This window comes from Protopterus annectens, chromosome 15.part0 (genome assembly GCF_019279795.1).
Source record: "Protopterus annectens isolate FY-2018-M chromosome 15.part0, PAN1.0, whole genome shotgun sequence".
NCBI lineage: Eukaryota > Metazoa > Chordata > Ceratodontiformes > Protopteridae > Protopterus > Protopterus annectens.
Window position 1 is genome coordinate 397,230,609 of NC_056749.1, and position 13,272 is coordinate 397,243,880.

The window sequence follows — 13,272 nt, forward strand, 5'->3', positions numbered from 1 at the left end:
GGGATAGACCACAGGTTGACAATATACTTTGTGTTCAAAGCTTGTTGGGTTTCAGTACATTGCAACCAACAAAATAGGTTATTTTCCCATAAACCAAAAACCTCTGTGTTTTATCAGGGAAATCCCTTGTAATAGTAAATGGTATTAAAAACATATGCCAAAGTTTTATATCTAAATTTGTGTTAATGAATTTTCCAAACACATCAAAAATATTGTTTATTAGTGGTAGTTTAGTTACTTTTGTTGTACCATACTGTAAATTTAAACTTAAATAGTGCTATATCTTTGTCAGTTACCAAAGCATTCTTTGATAAATAATTTTCATTAATTAGTATTGTGACACCCGTGCCCTGGCCCAGCAATCAAGGAGCCTCAGTTCTCACCACTAACACCAGGGAGGTAATCTCCTAGAAGAGGAAAGGATAACTAATACACACAGTAAAGTACAATTTCCCTTAAGTGCACACAGAGATCACAGTCAGTCTGGGGCTGATTGCTCCCTTGCTCACCAGGTCCCCAGTAAGACTCCCCACTGGCACAGCTGTAGGGTCAAGTCCTAGCCTAACTGGGCAAGCTAAAACCTCCAGTACCCACTCTGTCCAACCAGTGCTTCGTGTCCCTGCCAAGTAGCTGACGCAACTTACACACACTTTGAGATAAGTATTTATACAACTTCACAGACACTCCAGGGAAAGGCCGACACAGATTCTCCAACTGTGCCCCTTTACCCAGACTATATGGTAGTAATTACTGCCACCACCCATTTAATAATATCAGCTACTAAAAGGCCCTTAAAAGGGTATCCAGTTATTACTGTGCAATATTATCCAATGGTGGTATGATTAACAGTCAAGGATTACTTTAGATTGGCCTATTACAATAACCTCTATAAATATGCAATGCACTCTAGAGCTCATCTCTACACAAATCAGCCACAGGTAGAAGGTTTTAAAAATATTTAATAATAAATAATAAAAACACAAGACAAAACTACTACACCACAGAGTTTACAGATCACACAGAAACTTAAAATAATACAGTAGGACAGGTCTGATTTTCAAAGAAAAATACCTAATTAATCTTTACTAGCTTTAACTATTCCTACAAGAACTCACAGTGCTAAAATGTACATTTGAGCGCAAGGCAAAGTGCTGGTAAGTTAGATGTTCAAAGTCAAAATGCTTCCAGTCTCTTGTGAGAAATAGTATTTTAAACATTACTAACAAACATGTTTGCTGGGTCCCTCCCCAAATTACATAATTTTTGACACTTAGGTTTTCCCAGGCAAACAAACTGCATTATTTAGCAATCCAACACCTGCACAGAAACTTACAACAATAGAAGACATTTCACATGTATATTCTAAAAGAAACCAGAGCAATAAAGCGCATTTCGCATCTAAATTCTGGTCATAAATTTTAGCCTTAAAACAATGGGCATGAAATATTCATCCAGCAGCCCTGGAACCACCTTGTAAAACATTAAAGTGATTCATAAGATCTTTTCAACTTAAAAAAGACACATTTGAAATACTTGGCTTGGTTTTCCTTACAGCAGATGGCAATGTTGCAGCAATCTTTAAGTTCACATTTTACAGTGTTTTCTTACATTTAAAAACACAAGCCTGTATTTTACATTTATTTATACAGTTGATAGAATTATGAATCAAATTCTGTTTGACTAGGCTGGCAGCCTTCACCCATCTCTCCCCAATCGTCACAAGTATAATGGAGTGTAACTGTTTCCAATTGGAAGAGTATGTAGGATTTATCCAATTAATTACTATTTTAAGTATAGATACCTTTATGTAAGTTTCAGTCTGGGAAATTTAACCCCCCCCTTGTTCCCATTTTCTGATATGATGAGAGTATGCCACTCTATTTCTTTTGGGGTACCATAGGAATTTCATCAGAGCTGAAGTGATTTATTTAAGGATTTTCTTTCCTGGTGGAAATATAAGGGCTTGTGCTATATATTTTAATTTAGGTAACAAAACCATTTTTATCAGTTGTAACCTATCATCAAATGCTATAAACAAATTATTCAATTTGCTTATTAATGTCTTGATTAAGTCTATGGCTTTAGCATAGTTAAGCTGTAAGTTTTTCTGTATATTCTTGACTTGGACTATTCCTAAATAGTCTAGAGTTGAAACTTGGTTTCCAATAATATGATTAACTGGAACCTGTATGTTCTTTTTTTTTATTTAATAATAAATATTTAGATTTAGATTTGTTGGAGAGTCCTGAGATTTTTGGGAAATTTGTTGTTACTATATCCACTTCACCTAACACTTCCTTAGAGTTGGGTAAGGTAAGTAAGACATCAGCAAACATCATTATTTTAGAAATATATTGGTCGTATATATTTACACCTCTTATCTTTGGGTTATTACACCTCTTATCTTTGGGTTATTACGTATTAAAATGGCAAGTATTTCTATGGCCAGAGCAAATAGGATAGGGGACATGGGACATCCTTGTCTAGTACCTCTAGTGATTTAGATTGCTTTGGAAGTAAAGGGACCTTGTTTGTCATATGCTAGATTATTTTCATAGATTTTTCTCTATCATTGTTATAAAAAAGGGGTGAAAATCAAATAACTGTAAGACTTTAAATAAATAACCCCAATTTAAGGAGTCAAAGGCCTTTTGAATATCTAGACCTATTATCAGTGCTTCATGATTTCCTCTATTGAGGTAAGCTATCAGAGTTAATACTCTTTTAATATTATCCTGTGTATGCCTGTTATGTATGAAACCAGTTTGGTCTTCATTAATTATTTTAGATATGGGTATTTTCAGTCTATTGACCGTAATTGACATAAATAGTGTGTAATCATTATTCAACAAAGAAATTGGTCTATATGAGTTGCAGTGATTAGAGTCTTTATTCTCTTAATGTAGGGGAAATTAGAGAATATTTCCAAGAAGGAGAAATATTTGCTAATGTTTGAACTTCAAGAAAGGTTTTATGTAGGAGAGAGATTATAGAAGAAGGGAACAATCTATAAATTTCGATAATTAAGCCATCTATTCCAGGTGGTTTATTAGAATTACTTCCTTTAATCCCATCTATAATTTCCTTTTTGAGAAATGGGTTTTTGTAGATCTAACTTAAGTTCCTCAGGAATTCTTGTTATGTTGGGAACTATATTCTCTAACTTCTCACATTCATTTGTACTTATTTATCTTTATGATGCTCTGCATAATGGTAATTAAAAGCCTCCAGAATGTCCCCTATGTCTGAGACTTTTTTCCTTTTCCCTTCATGAAATATACTATCAGTGTTATTAATTTTTGATTGTATCTTAACTTTCATAGGTAGGTTATGAAGATGCTTATGAGAGGTAGCTTAAGAATTTAATTTCAGTTTTTCCATAGCTAAGTTAGTTTTATGGGATAATATTTCACTGTATTTCTTATTTGCTTCTTCTGTTTTCTTGTCTGTGGCAATTATGTTTTTATTAGATTTAATAGATAATTGATTTTGGAGTTGCTGTACTCTTGAGTCCCATTCTTTAATTTTATTTTTGTACCAGTTAATGGTTTTCCCATATAAATAGGCCTTAAGAGAATCCCAAACCATAATTGTGCTTGCTTCAGGTTTATAGTTAGTCTCTAAGAAAAGATGAAGTTCAGAAGTTATCCAAGATTTATAGTCTTTAATTTTTGTGATATATGGAGGAATCCTTGAAGTAATAACTAATTGAATTCCAAGTGTATTGTTAACAACAGGGAATTATGATCTGAAAAAGGACAAGGTTGTATTGAAAAATTCAAGATTTTAGAGTAAAGATCTTGTAAAATATACATTTTATTTATTCTAGTTCGGGTACCATGTCTGTAGTCCTGGTGTGAGAGTAGTAAAGAATTTGGTCCCAAAGCATCAAAGGTATCTTAAAACATTTCTGTCCATTTTTTAACTGTTTGGCTGAGGACAGTAGTCTAGGAGATTTCCTATTGGTAGTTTCTGTAATATCTGTGATACAATTGAAATCACCTCCTAGTATAATATTGCCTTTAGAAGTAGTTGTAATAAAGTCTAAGTGTTTCTTAGCTAGTCCAACCCCCATACCCGGGAACCAGTATAAATTAACCAGGGTCCAAATTCTATTATTAAACTTAAGTATAACTAAGGCCATAAGTCCATCATTATCTACATGTTTGTAAATGATTTGGAGATTTAAGAAAGCCTTTTTCCATAGAATTGTTACTCCTCTGGTCTTATTTTTATTAGAAGATTGAGCAAGTATTGTGTATTTCTTAGGGCCCCACATAATGTGTCATTTATTTTAAAGCATGTCTCTTGGAGAAAAAGTACTTGAGCCTTGTTTAGTTTAAGATATCTTAGTAGGTTTGCTCTCTTATATGGGTTGTTTAAGCCATTAGTATTTAAGGATATCAAAGTTAAATCCATATCAGTATTCTTTAAAGATAACAGTAAAGGAACTTGTATTAATAGAATCCTGTATACATAATACTCTTCCTGAATAGACCATAGAATATCAATTGTTGTATTTCTATTTATCTCAATCCAAATAACTTTCCCCATGAAAGATAAAAGTAAAACAATTATGTCAGGCATTTCAAAACTTAAAAAAAAGTTAAATAACAAAAACAAGCATATTTTACTCTGATATAAACATTAATACACCCTATACATGGAATGAGATGCATTCCTAGTCTAGCAAACAAAACTAAACCTGCTAGACTACCTATCCCAACCATCAATCTTTGTTGGTTCAAGCCCATGAAAACAAAGCAAAAAATGGAGAATATATTATAAATTAAGAAAAAAAATAGTAGTGATAAACAAGTAATCAAATATTAATTCCAGTTAGGTTTTAGGGATGAGTTATATACATTGTTATTACAAACATTAAGCACTTATACAGTAATTATTCACTAAGGAAGCAAGAGACATATTAGGATATATATATAAGCTGAATTTGGTGCTTAAGAGACTAAGGAAACATTAGCTTTATTAAAAATCCTAATGATTACCCAAATTACCTAAGCATGTCATCTGTATTAGTTCTAATAAAAACTTCAAAATGGCAGAACAAATCAAAGAGTCATTTAGCATTTGTATTTACTTGCCCTCTGAATAAATCTTATGACAAACTCCCACTAAATAAAAACTTCATGAGAATTGGGTGTTAGCACTTAGTGAGTATGTGTCATTCTCAAAAGATATTAACATAGATTTTTAGAAATATTCCAGAAGATATATTTGTCCTTAATTTAACTCCTAAACTTTTGGAATAGCAGATGCTTAAATAGCTGACTAACATCAATAATAATTAACTGGCATCAGTTAAAATGATAAAAATTAGTAAAAAACATTATTTATATAAAACTTACTATGGATAACAGGTCTTAAAAGTGAATGACTCAGACAAAATTAAGATGGAGATAGGTGTAAATATCTACCATAGTAATAGGATAATACTGACACTCATAACTTGTTTGTTGTGTTATCACAAGTCCTAGATATTACTGAGCTCTTTCCCTGTCATAAAGTGTTAATATACTAAAAGACACAACTTTATAAAAACTGAAAGCATGATATCTGAAATATAAATAATATCTAGGATACAATAAGGAAATCAACATATTAAATGCAAAGTAATTATAGTTCAATGAAAATTATTCATACATATATTTGCTAGGATTTAGTATGGAGTTTGAGTATCCTTACAGTTATTACCATTAGTCATAAGCATTTCCTGTAAATGTATAAGCCTATACTTAACACTTGCTAACTGCATAGGAAAGTTATTTATAAAGATCTATTTATAAAAAATTCCAGTATATTCACTAGAAATAGTGGCTATAATTAACTGTTTACAAGAAAAAATGACATTTCTGTATATATTTGATCACAAAATATAGTCACTATTATAAAAGGGAACCATGAGTATGTTTGCAGACAGTGTAGCTCATAATTCTTGTAAAAGAAGCCTACTATGCTATATTAAAGCAATAACAGACGACGTGGTCTGGTATATTGAAGATTTACCCACGGTTGGTGTGATTAAATAAAGCCAACCGTGGGTAAATTTCAATATACCACAGCCATGGAGTCTGTTATTGCTATTATACAATGACATTATTTAAGGAAAACATACTTACTTTTCTTAAATCATGTCTTTGTATAACTGCGCATTACTGTTCTTCCACTTGTTGTGGTATACTGCTTCCCTGTTTTGATGTACTGAGCATGGGTATGGGCCTTGCGTCCCACGCATACCCAGTACATCAATTAGAAACAGAAGCAACGGGGAAAATAAAATCTCTGTTGCTCCGTTTTTTCTTTTCTTTTTTTTTGTTTAAAAAAATATATTTTGTGGACTTTATACCAAAGGAAAAAAGTCCGGGTGACCGGACCTTTTTTCCGTTGGTATATTGTGGGATTTATAATGGGCACGCTGGCCAATCAGCATTCACGTTTTGGAATATTAATGGGGGGGTCAATGTATAATAACCAATCAGAGACTTCACATTCACAATTAGGCTTGCATATACACATTAAATGTAATGTAATCTGATCTGCATGCATAGAATGCATTATGTCATGAGCTAAGAAAGAAAGCTTCACTTCTTAGATTTCAAACTGACATTTTCACACCCAGCACACTACAAAGTACAGTATCCTGACGTCACTTTAACTGTGTCACAAAATCTGCTTATTTACAGTAACAAATGCAATTTAACTGTCAGGTACTTCCAAACAGTAAAATAACATTCAATGCCAATGAGAGAGAAAACAGCACTTTAACATTAACCTCTACAGGAAACATAACTTGTAACCATTTAAAAACCTTGTGCCATAAAACATACAAGCATATGTCAGAGAGACCCAATTTATGTCAAAAGCTGGTAAGTAGTTTTTTGTTGTCACAGGTACCAATATATATTCTGAAGCAATCAGAAGTTATAAATATTAAAAAAAAAATATATATATATATATATATATATATATATATATATATATATATATATATATATATACACACACACACACTAAATCATAGATATGCCCTGTTTATCCCATGTATCCAAAACAGTTTTGATAAATAGTCTAAGCAGTGACTATGCCTGTGTAGTAACTCAGAAGAACATTTAGCAAGGCAAAGGGCTATATATTATTTGAAATAAAGCATGTCATCTTAAGGTCATAAAAGCAAAGATAGCTTACTGTTCAGTTATATCACGCAATAAACCAGTAATACTTTACTAATATACTAAAAGCATAAACAGTTATTTAATTTGTATATGAACAAAATAAGTATAGAAATGAAAAAGCAAAAAGCGAAAGAAAAGCAATAAGAAAAATATTGTCAGGACATACCTTACTTGAAAATTTAGCAAGTATAAAAGAAATTCAAGTCCAGTTGTGATGTTTTTGACTACTGTATAACAAGGAGATCAATTGCTTGACATTTGGGGAGAAGAAAAAAACATCTTCCTTCCTCAGAAATGTTATGGAATAGTATGAAAAATAAATCGATACAGTTATTCTAAAAGCAAAGGAAAAATCAGTTACATATGTAAGCATTGGATTAAACTGGCTTTACTATTTGGTAAGAGGAAAGATGACAGTCAGTGAAACAATGTAGTTTGTGATTTATTATGATGATAAAATATAGTTTTAATCAGTTTGTAAGAATTTTAGGTAGACTTGTAGGCTGTTAGAAAACAGAATCAGTAGGCTGAGACACCCCATTACAGTTGTCATATTGTAATGCATCAAGCATTCTGCCTATTTGTTATGCACCACTGTAATGTCAGAGCTGTAGGCAAGTTTTATGTACAGCTAGAGCGGTTATTCTGTAGTCTCACTGTGACATAATATATGTGTGTGAATCAGAGGGAGGATAGAGGAGTGGTGAGGATGCAGGGAGTAGAGGTGGCGAAGGTGAATGAGTTTAAGTACTTGGGATCAGCAGTTCAGAGTAATGGTGAGTGTGGAAGAGAGGTGAAGAAGAGAGTACAGGCAGGATGGAGTGGGTGGAGAAGAGTGTCAGGAGTGATTTGTGACAGACTAGTACCAGTAAGAGTGAAAGGGAAGGTCTACAAGAGGGTAGTGAGACCAGCTATGTTATACAGGTTGGAGACAGTGGCACTGACAAAAAGGCAGGAGTCAGAGCTTGACGTGGCAGAGTTGAAGATGTTAAGATTTGCACTGGGTGTGACAAGGATGGACAGGATTAGGAATAAGTATATTAGAGGGTCAGCCCAGGTTGGAAGGTTTGGAGACAAAGCCAGAGAGGCAAGATTACGTTGGTATGGACATGTGCTGAAGAGGGATGCAGAGTGTATTGGGAAAAAGATGCTAAAGATGAAGCTGCCAGGTAACAGGGAAAGAGGAAGGTCTAAGATGAGGTTTATGGATGTGGTGAGAGAGGACATGCAGGTGGTTGGTGTGACAGAGCAAGACGCAGAGGACAGGAAGAAATGGAAACAGTTGATCTGCTGTGGCGATCTCTAACGGGAGCAGCCGAAAGAAGAAGAGGAGGATATAACACTAGGAAGGTTTATAGGAGTAAATGGAAAAGGCTTTCTATTTGGGCTGTGGACAAAAAATAGTTGTCCCTTTTCAGCCCCTCTTCCATCTACTGGACTTCCTTGCACATCTTTTTCAGTGTGGTGCCAGCTATTCCACTGTTTAATTTCAGTTAGCTGCAGTTTTTTCCTCCCATATGTGGGGAAAATCACACTCCCATAGCTTCCTTCAGTGTGTTCAAGGCTTTCCTTTGAGGTATTTTCTTACTTTGGCCTCCTCTTAGAGATGCAGTTCTTCCATGGGATATTACCATTGTTTTGCAAGCCCTGACTGGTACTCTTTGAACATACTGCAAAAGTGGATCTGAAGTTTTTATCCCTGAAGACCTTATTTATGTGGCTATCAATTCTGCCAAGAGAATTTCTGAGCTGCTTACCTTGGCCATAAAACCTCCATGTCTAATTTTTCACAAGAACAGAGTGCCTATGATGACCAATCCTTCCTTTTCCAGAATGTAGTTTTGAAATCGGCCATTTATCAGTCTGTAAATCTTAGTTTTCTTCCCAAATTTCTCAAACAAAGGTAAATATATGCATTTACTGGATGCTCATCTTCAAGTTATGCTTTTATCTATATCAGACAAAGCCCTATAAGAATTCTGTTCAGTTATTTGTGTCTCTTTCCACCTTTTCCACTGCAAAATTAGCAAAATCTGGGTCCACTGTCATCCTATGATGGTTGACTCGGTGCATTTACTTTATCAAGAAAAGTGAATTTTTCTTCCTTTCTCTCCAAAATTTCATTCTGCCAGATCTGTAGCTTCATCTATAGCATTTTTCTCCAGTGTTCCAATTGATGACATATGTGTTGCTGGTACTTGGTCCAAAGTTCATGCCTTCATCTTGCATTGCAAGTTGGTTATTCAACCCAGATCTAGGGCCTCCATTTGTTCATTCATTTGTGCTCTGGAATAGCCTTACATGAGGCCACCCAAGTGTAAATGTAGCTGGGGATTGTCCCATCGTTGATGAATAGATGGAAAAGCCAGCATCGGATTTAAAAGTTTATGTACTCTCCATAACTATATATCTGGATTGTTTGCTTCCGTCTTTTCCCCACCTTCCCCTACCTTATTTTTTTAAATGGCAGTATAGTTTGTTTACAATATAACTTTATTTTGAGATGGATGTAGCTGAGCTTACTCTGTCTCCTGAAGGTCCTGTCATTTTCTGCTTCTCTTTCCTTATGAAGGTTACCTTTGTTAAGTCAGTTGCACTCTTAGGTTGCTTACAACTATATTGTAAAATTCACAATGTGGGCAAACTCGATTTGAGGTAGCTCTCTATTCACATGGATTATGTGTAGGGGAGGATCCTGAGCACCGGAGCCTACGCTTGGAAGTGGCTGTAGCCGGATCAGATACCCATCCATTGAGGAAAGGGTGGAAATGGACAACATGGATCACAGTGAGTACACAACTGTCAAGCTAAAACTAAAAGTTGAAACACATTTTAAAATGGTCTCTGAGATGAACTGAAAACGTTTTTGTATGGCAGATTGTTGTAGAATGGATAGTTTTAGCTCTACAGCTTGGACGTTGTTTTAGAATTATTTTTTTAACCTCTTTCATTGCTGATATAGATTGTGCATCATTCTGCCTTCGTATCTTTCTAACTATTTTTTTCTCTCTCTCAGCTGAATGGATATGAAGCCGAAGAACCTATGGAAGAAGAACCCTACTCTCACTGTGTAAGTTGACAATTTCCTTTTTAAATAGTTCAAGTCTGCACCTCTCTATGTGACTTCAGGCTTCTCGTGGTAATCTGTTTATTCCTGTGCTGGGTCTAGTCAGGGGTACTGTTGAAGTGCAAAGTAGTTTAATATATCTGATTTTATTTGCCATATCAGTTGCTTGAAATTCACTTTAAGAACTTCTCTTGCTGTATTGCTAACCTTGGTAATAAGGAACAGAATTAATTGCTGTGCTTTTTTAATGAGGGCTAAATGAAATAGAGTTCTATATATTCTGTCCTGTGTATATTTTTGAGATTGGCTAACACTTGGCTACGACAGTCACTACAATTTAGTTTTCACTTCACATTTGTACTATTGAAAAGGAGTGCATTTGGTACATTTTCACACTGTTCACTTTGTTATGCTGCTTATCAGTTTCTGGGGTTTTGGCACCTTCTTTTGAAAGGATGTTAGTTTGATCAAATCTGGATGTCAAGAAATTTCTGAAAGAGGAATCCTTTGCTTCTTTTCCTAATGCGACAGTGTAGACTTCTTATCAGCAAGTTACTAAAATGAATAGTTCCTGTTAATATAATTTTTTTTTTACCAAGATATTCCATTTCAGTTTATGGGTAAGCAGGGTTTGCCAGCATGTGGAAATTGTTGTGTGTGTGTGTGTGTGTGTGTGTGTGTGTGGGGGGGGGGGGGGGCTCTACACTAAACTAAAGCAGTCCAATTTTTTTATGAAGAGGGTATTGGTCTTGGCTTTGAAAGTCTTTGATGACAAGTCCTTGCTCATCAAGGTTCAGAAAAGACCATGACAACAAATGTTGCACTTGCACGCTATATGGCGAGACTTAAGAAAAATTAGGAAATCATTGTTCTGGTTCTGTGCGTATGTGTTTGGCTTGCTTTTATCATAAACGTGTATATCATATATGCCATTCATTATAAGTATCACACAACAAGCAGTAGATCATGCTGTTGCCTTCCAGGACCTACTCTGTTACAAACAAACCTGATTTACTTTATAATGTATCCCACATGCTCATTATTAATGCATTCTGGCTATTTGTATGCAAAGCAGCAGTACCATATTTTGATGTACTGTGTCAAAATGAAGCCTTGTTTATTGGCAGTTTGTTTAGCAGACTTTAAAACAATGATCTTGGTAGCTATGGGTGATGTTGGGGGAAAACACCCCATTCCTCATGCATTTTTTCTCTGTTCCACACCTTTGCTTAATATGCCCTGCCCAGAAGCTGGAGAACTTAAGAGTCGGTGGTATGTTTTTGAGAAAAACAAATATTGATAAACTGAGGTTTGATGAGGGAACCAGTTGCCACTAGCTATTTTTGCTTTATTAGTGCAGTGTATGTGAATGCTAACATAGCATTAAGTACCTTTAGGTCACTGCTGTCTTCCTTTGACTGTGCTCCCTATTGCACGTTTGCTTCATTGAGCTCTGCTTCTAACTCTTTCTGCCTGCTTCAGCCTATAGCCCTAACTATACAATCTTGTGCCTTTTGCATCAGTAACTGAATTTACACTCTTCTTTTTTGTTTTCCCTTTTATTTTCTCTTTCCTCGTGCAATAGTTTGTGTGCTTCATTGTGGTTTAATTATTGCTTAGAATGCTTGTGTGGTTATGTGTGTGTCTGTGTGTTAATGCCCAGATTATCTTTATCGTTTTACAATGTTTCCCTTAAGTGGAATCTTTGGTATCTTATTCAGTCTATTGGCTTTGACGTCCTCCTTTCATCCTTTTTTACATATAAGTAGTGCAATTTTTTTCTTTTACCGGGCAAGTCCTTCACTTTTTCTGGTACCACTTGTTTGTGTTTATCTTTCCAGTCATTTATTTGACAACCAGCTACTGTCATAGACAGCCTTTTAATTGCCTTGTCCTTTGCAGAAAGTAGGCAGGTATACTGAGAGAAAAGGTTTTCTGCTGTACAACCATACAGAAGTATACATTTTATCCCACTTAATCTGTCAAATCCCTTTTGGGTAACCCATAAATCTTAAATTATTCAGTAGAAGCACCCCAGGCACACACTCTGCGTGTAAGACTTGCCTTGTGTCTCTCCTGGACAGTTCAAATTCTGTCATTGGTTTTAACACTAGTATGTGTTCAGAAAAGCGGAGTCCGTCATCTGTCCCAGTTTATGCAGTAAAATGCATTATTTACTATAACCTGCTGCCTTTGTATCTTCAACTGCTGTCCTTCAGTTTTCATAAGTCCCATCTTTGAGAAATGATACTTCCATATAGTTGGTCCTGCTCCTTTTCTTCCATGTCCTTTTATGGATTACACATATTAATTTCCTTTAACCAGTCTTTAGAACTGGTTCTGTTATCTCTGTGTTTTCATAAAGATGAGAAAGTGTGTACCCCCCCCACACACACACACACACACTGGTTATTGGTTATACATCTTGATATGTCTGTGTATTTCATCATCCTTTCATCCTTGCTTGCTGCGTTCTCACATTACTTGTCTACCAGTATGTCAACTTGTATGATTCCCCTTGAATCTATTTTGTTTTTTTTTTTTGGGGGGGGGGGTTACTTCTATTCTCATTTTCATTCCAACAGTGTAATTTTATACTGCATTGTTACTACAACAATGTAACAAGATTGTATTGTCTGTTTCTTAGCTCTTTCCTGAAAAAGGGAACTACTGTGTTAACTAAAAGGTGTTTTATTTGCTGATTTAATTTTGTTGCTTTGGTAAATTCTGCTTAGCTTGTAGTCCTTCAAGGAACACAAGGTGGTATATATGACTAGTATATATTATTTTACAGGATTCTTAACGTAAACATGTAGAGCCTTTGTTTAATGTCTTATGTTCTTTCAAACTGCAGTGAAGTGTTTGTTTTGGGACCTGTAACCAGTCTTTGGTATGGGGCTAGAACCCACAGCCTTTTGATCATCTGGTATCCAAGACTAGCTTATTACGCTATAGAATGAAATTACTGTAGAGATGTGTCCTCAGTAGCAAAAGCAGGAAAGAGGAATGCTTTAA

At 35.0% G+C, this 13,272-nt stretch overlaps 1 protein-coding gene across 1 annotated transcript in view; it reads left to right on the forward strand.

Annotated features, from left to right (window-relative positions):
* The window catches only part of RPS6KA6 (ribosomal protein S6 kinase A6), a 1,361,734-nt gene that overhangs the window by 169,819 nt on the left and 1,178,643 nt on the right, over window positions 1-13,272 (forward strand). The window contains exon 2 of the mRNA XM_044057140.1: window positions 10,207-10,260. Coding sequence (XP_043913075.1) covers window positions 10,207-10,260 — 54 coding nt within the window. The remainder of the gene's footprint in view (window positions 1-10,206; window positions 10,261-13,272) is intronic.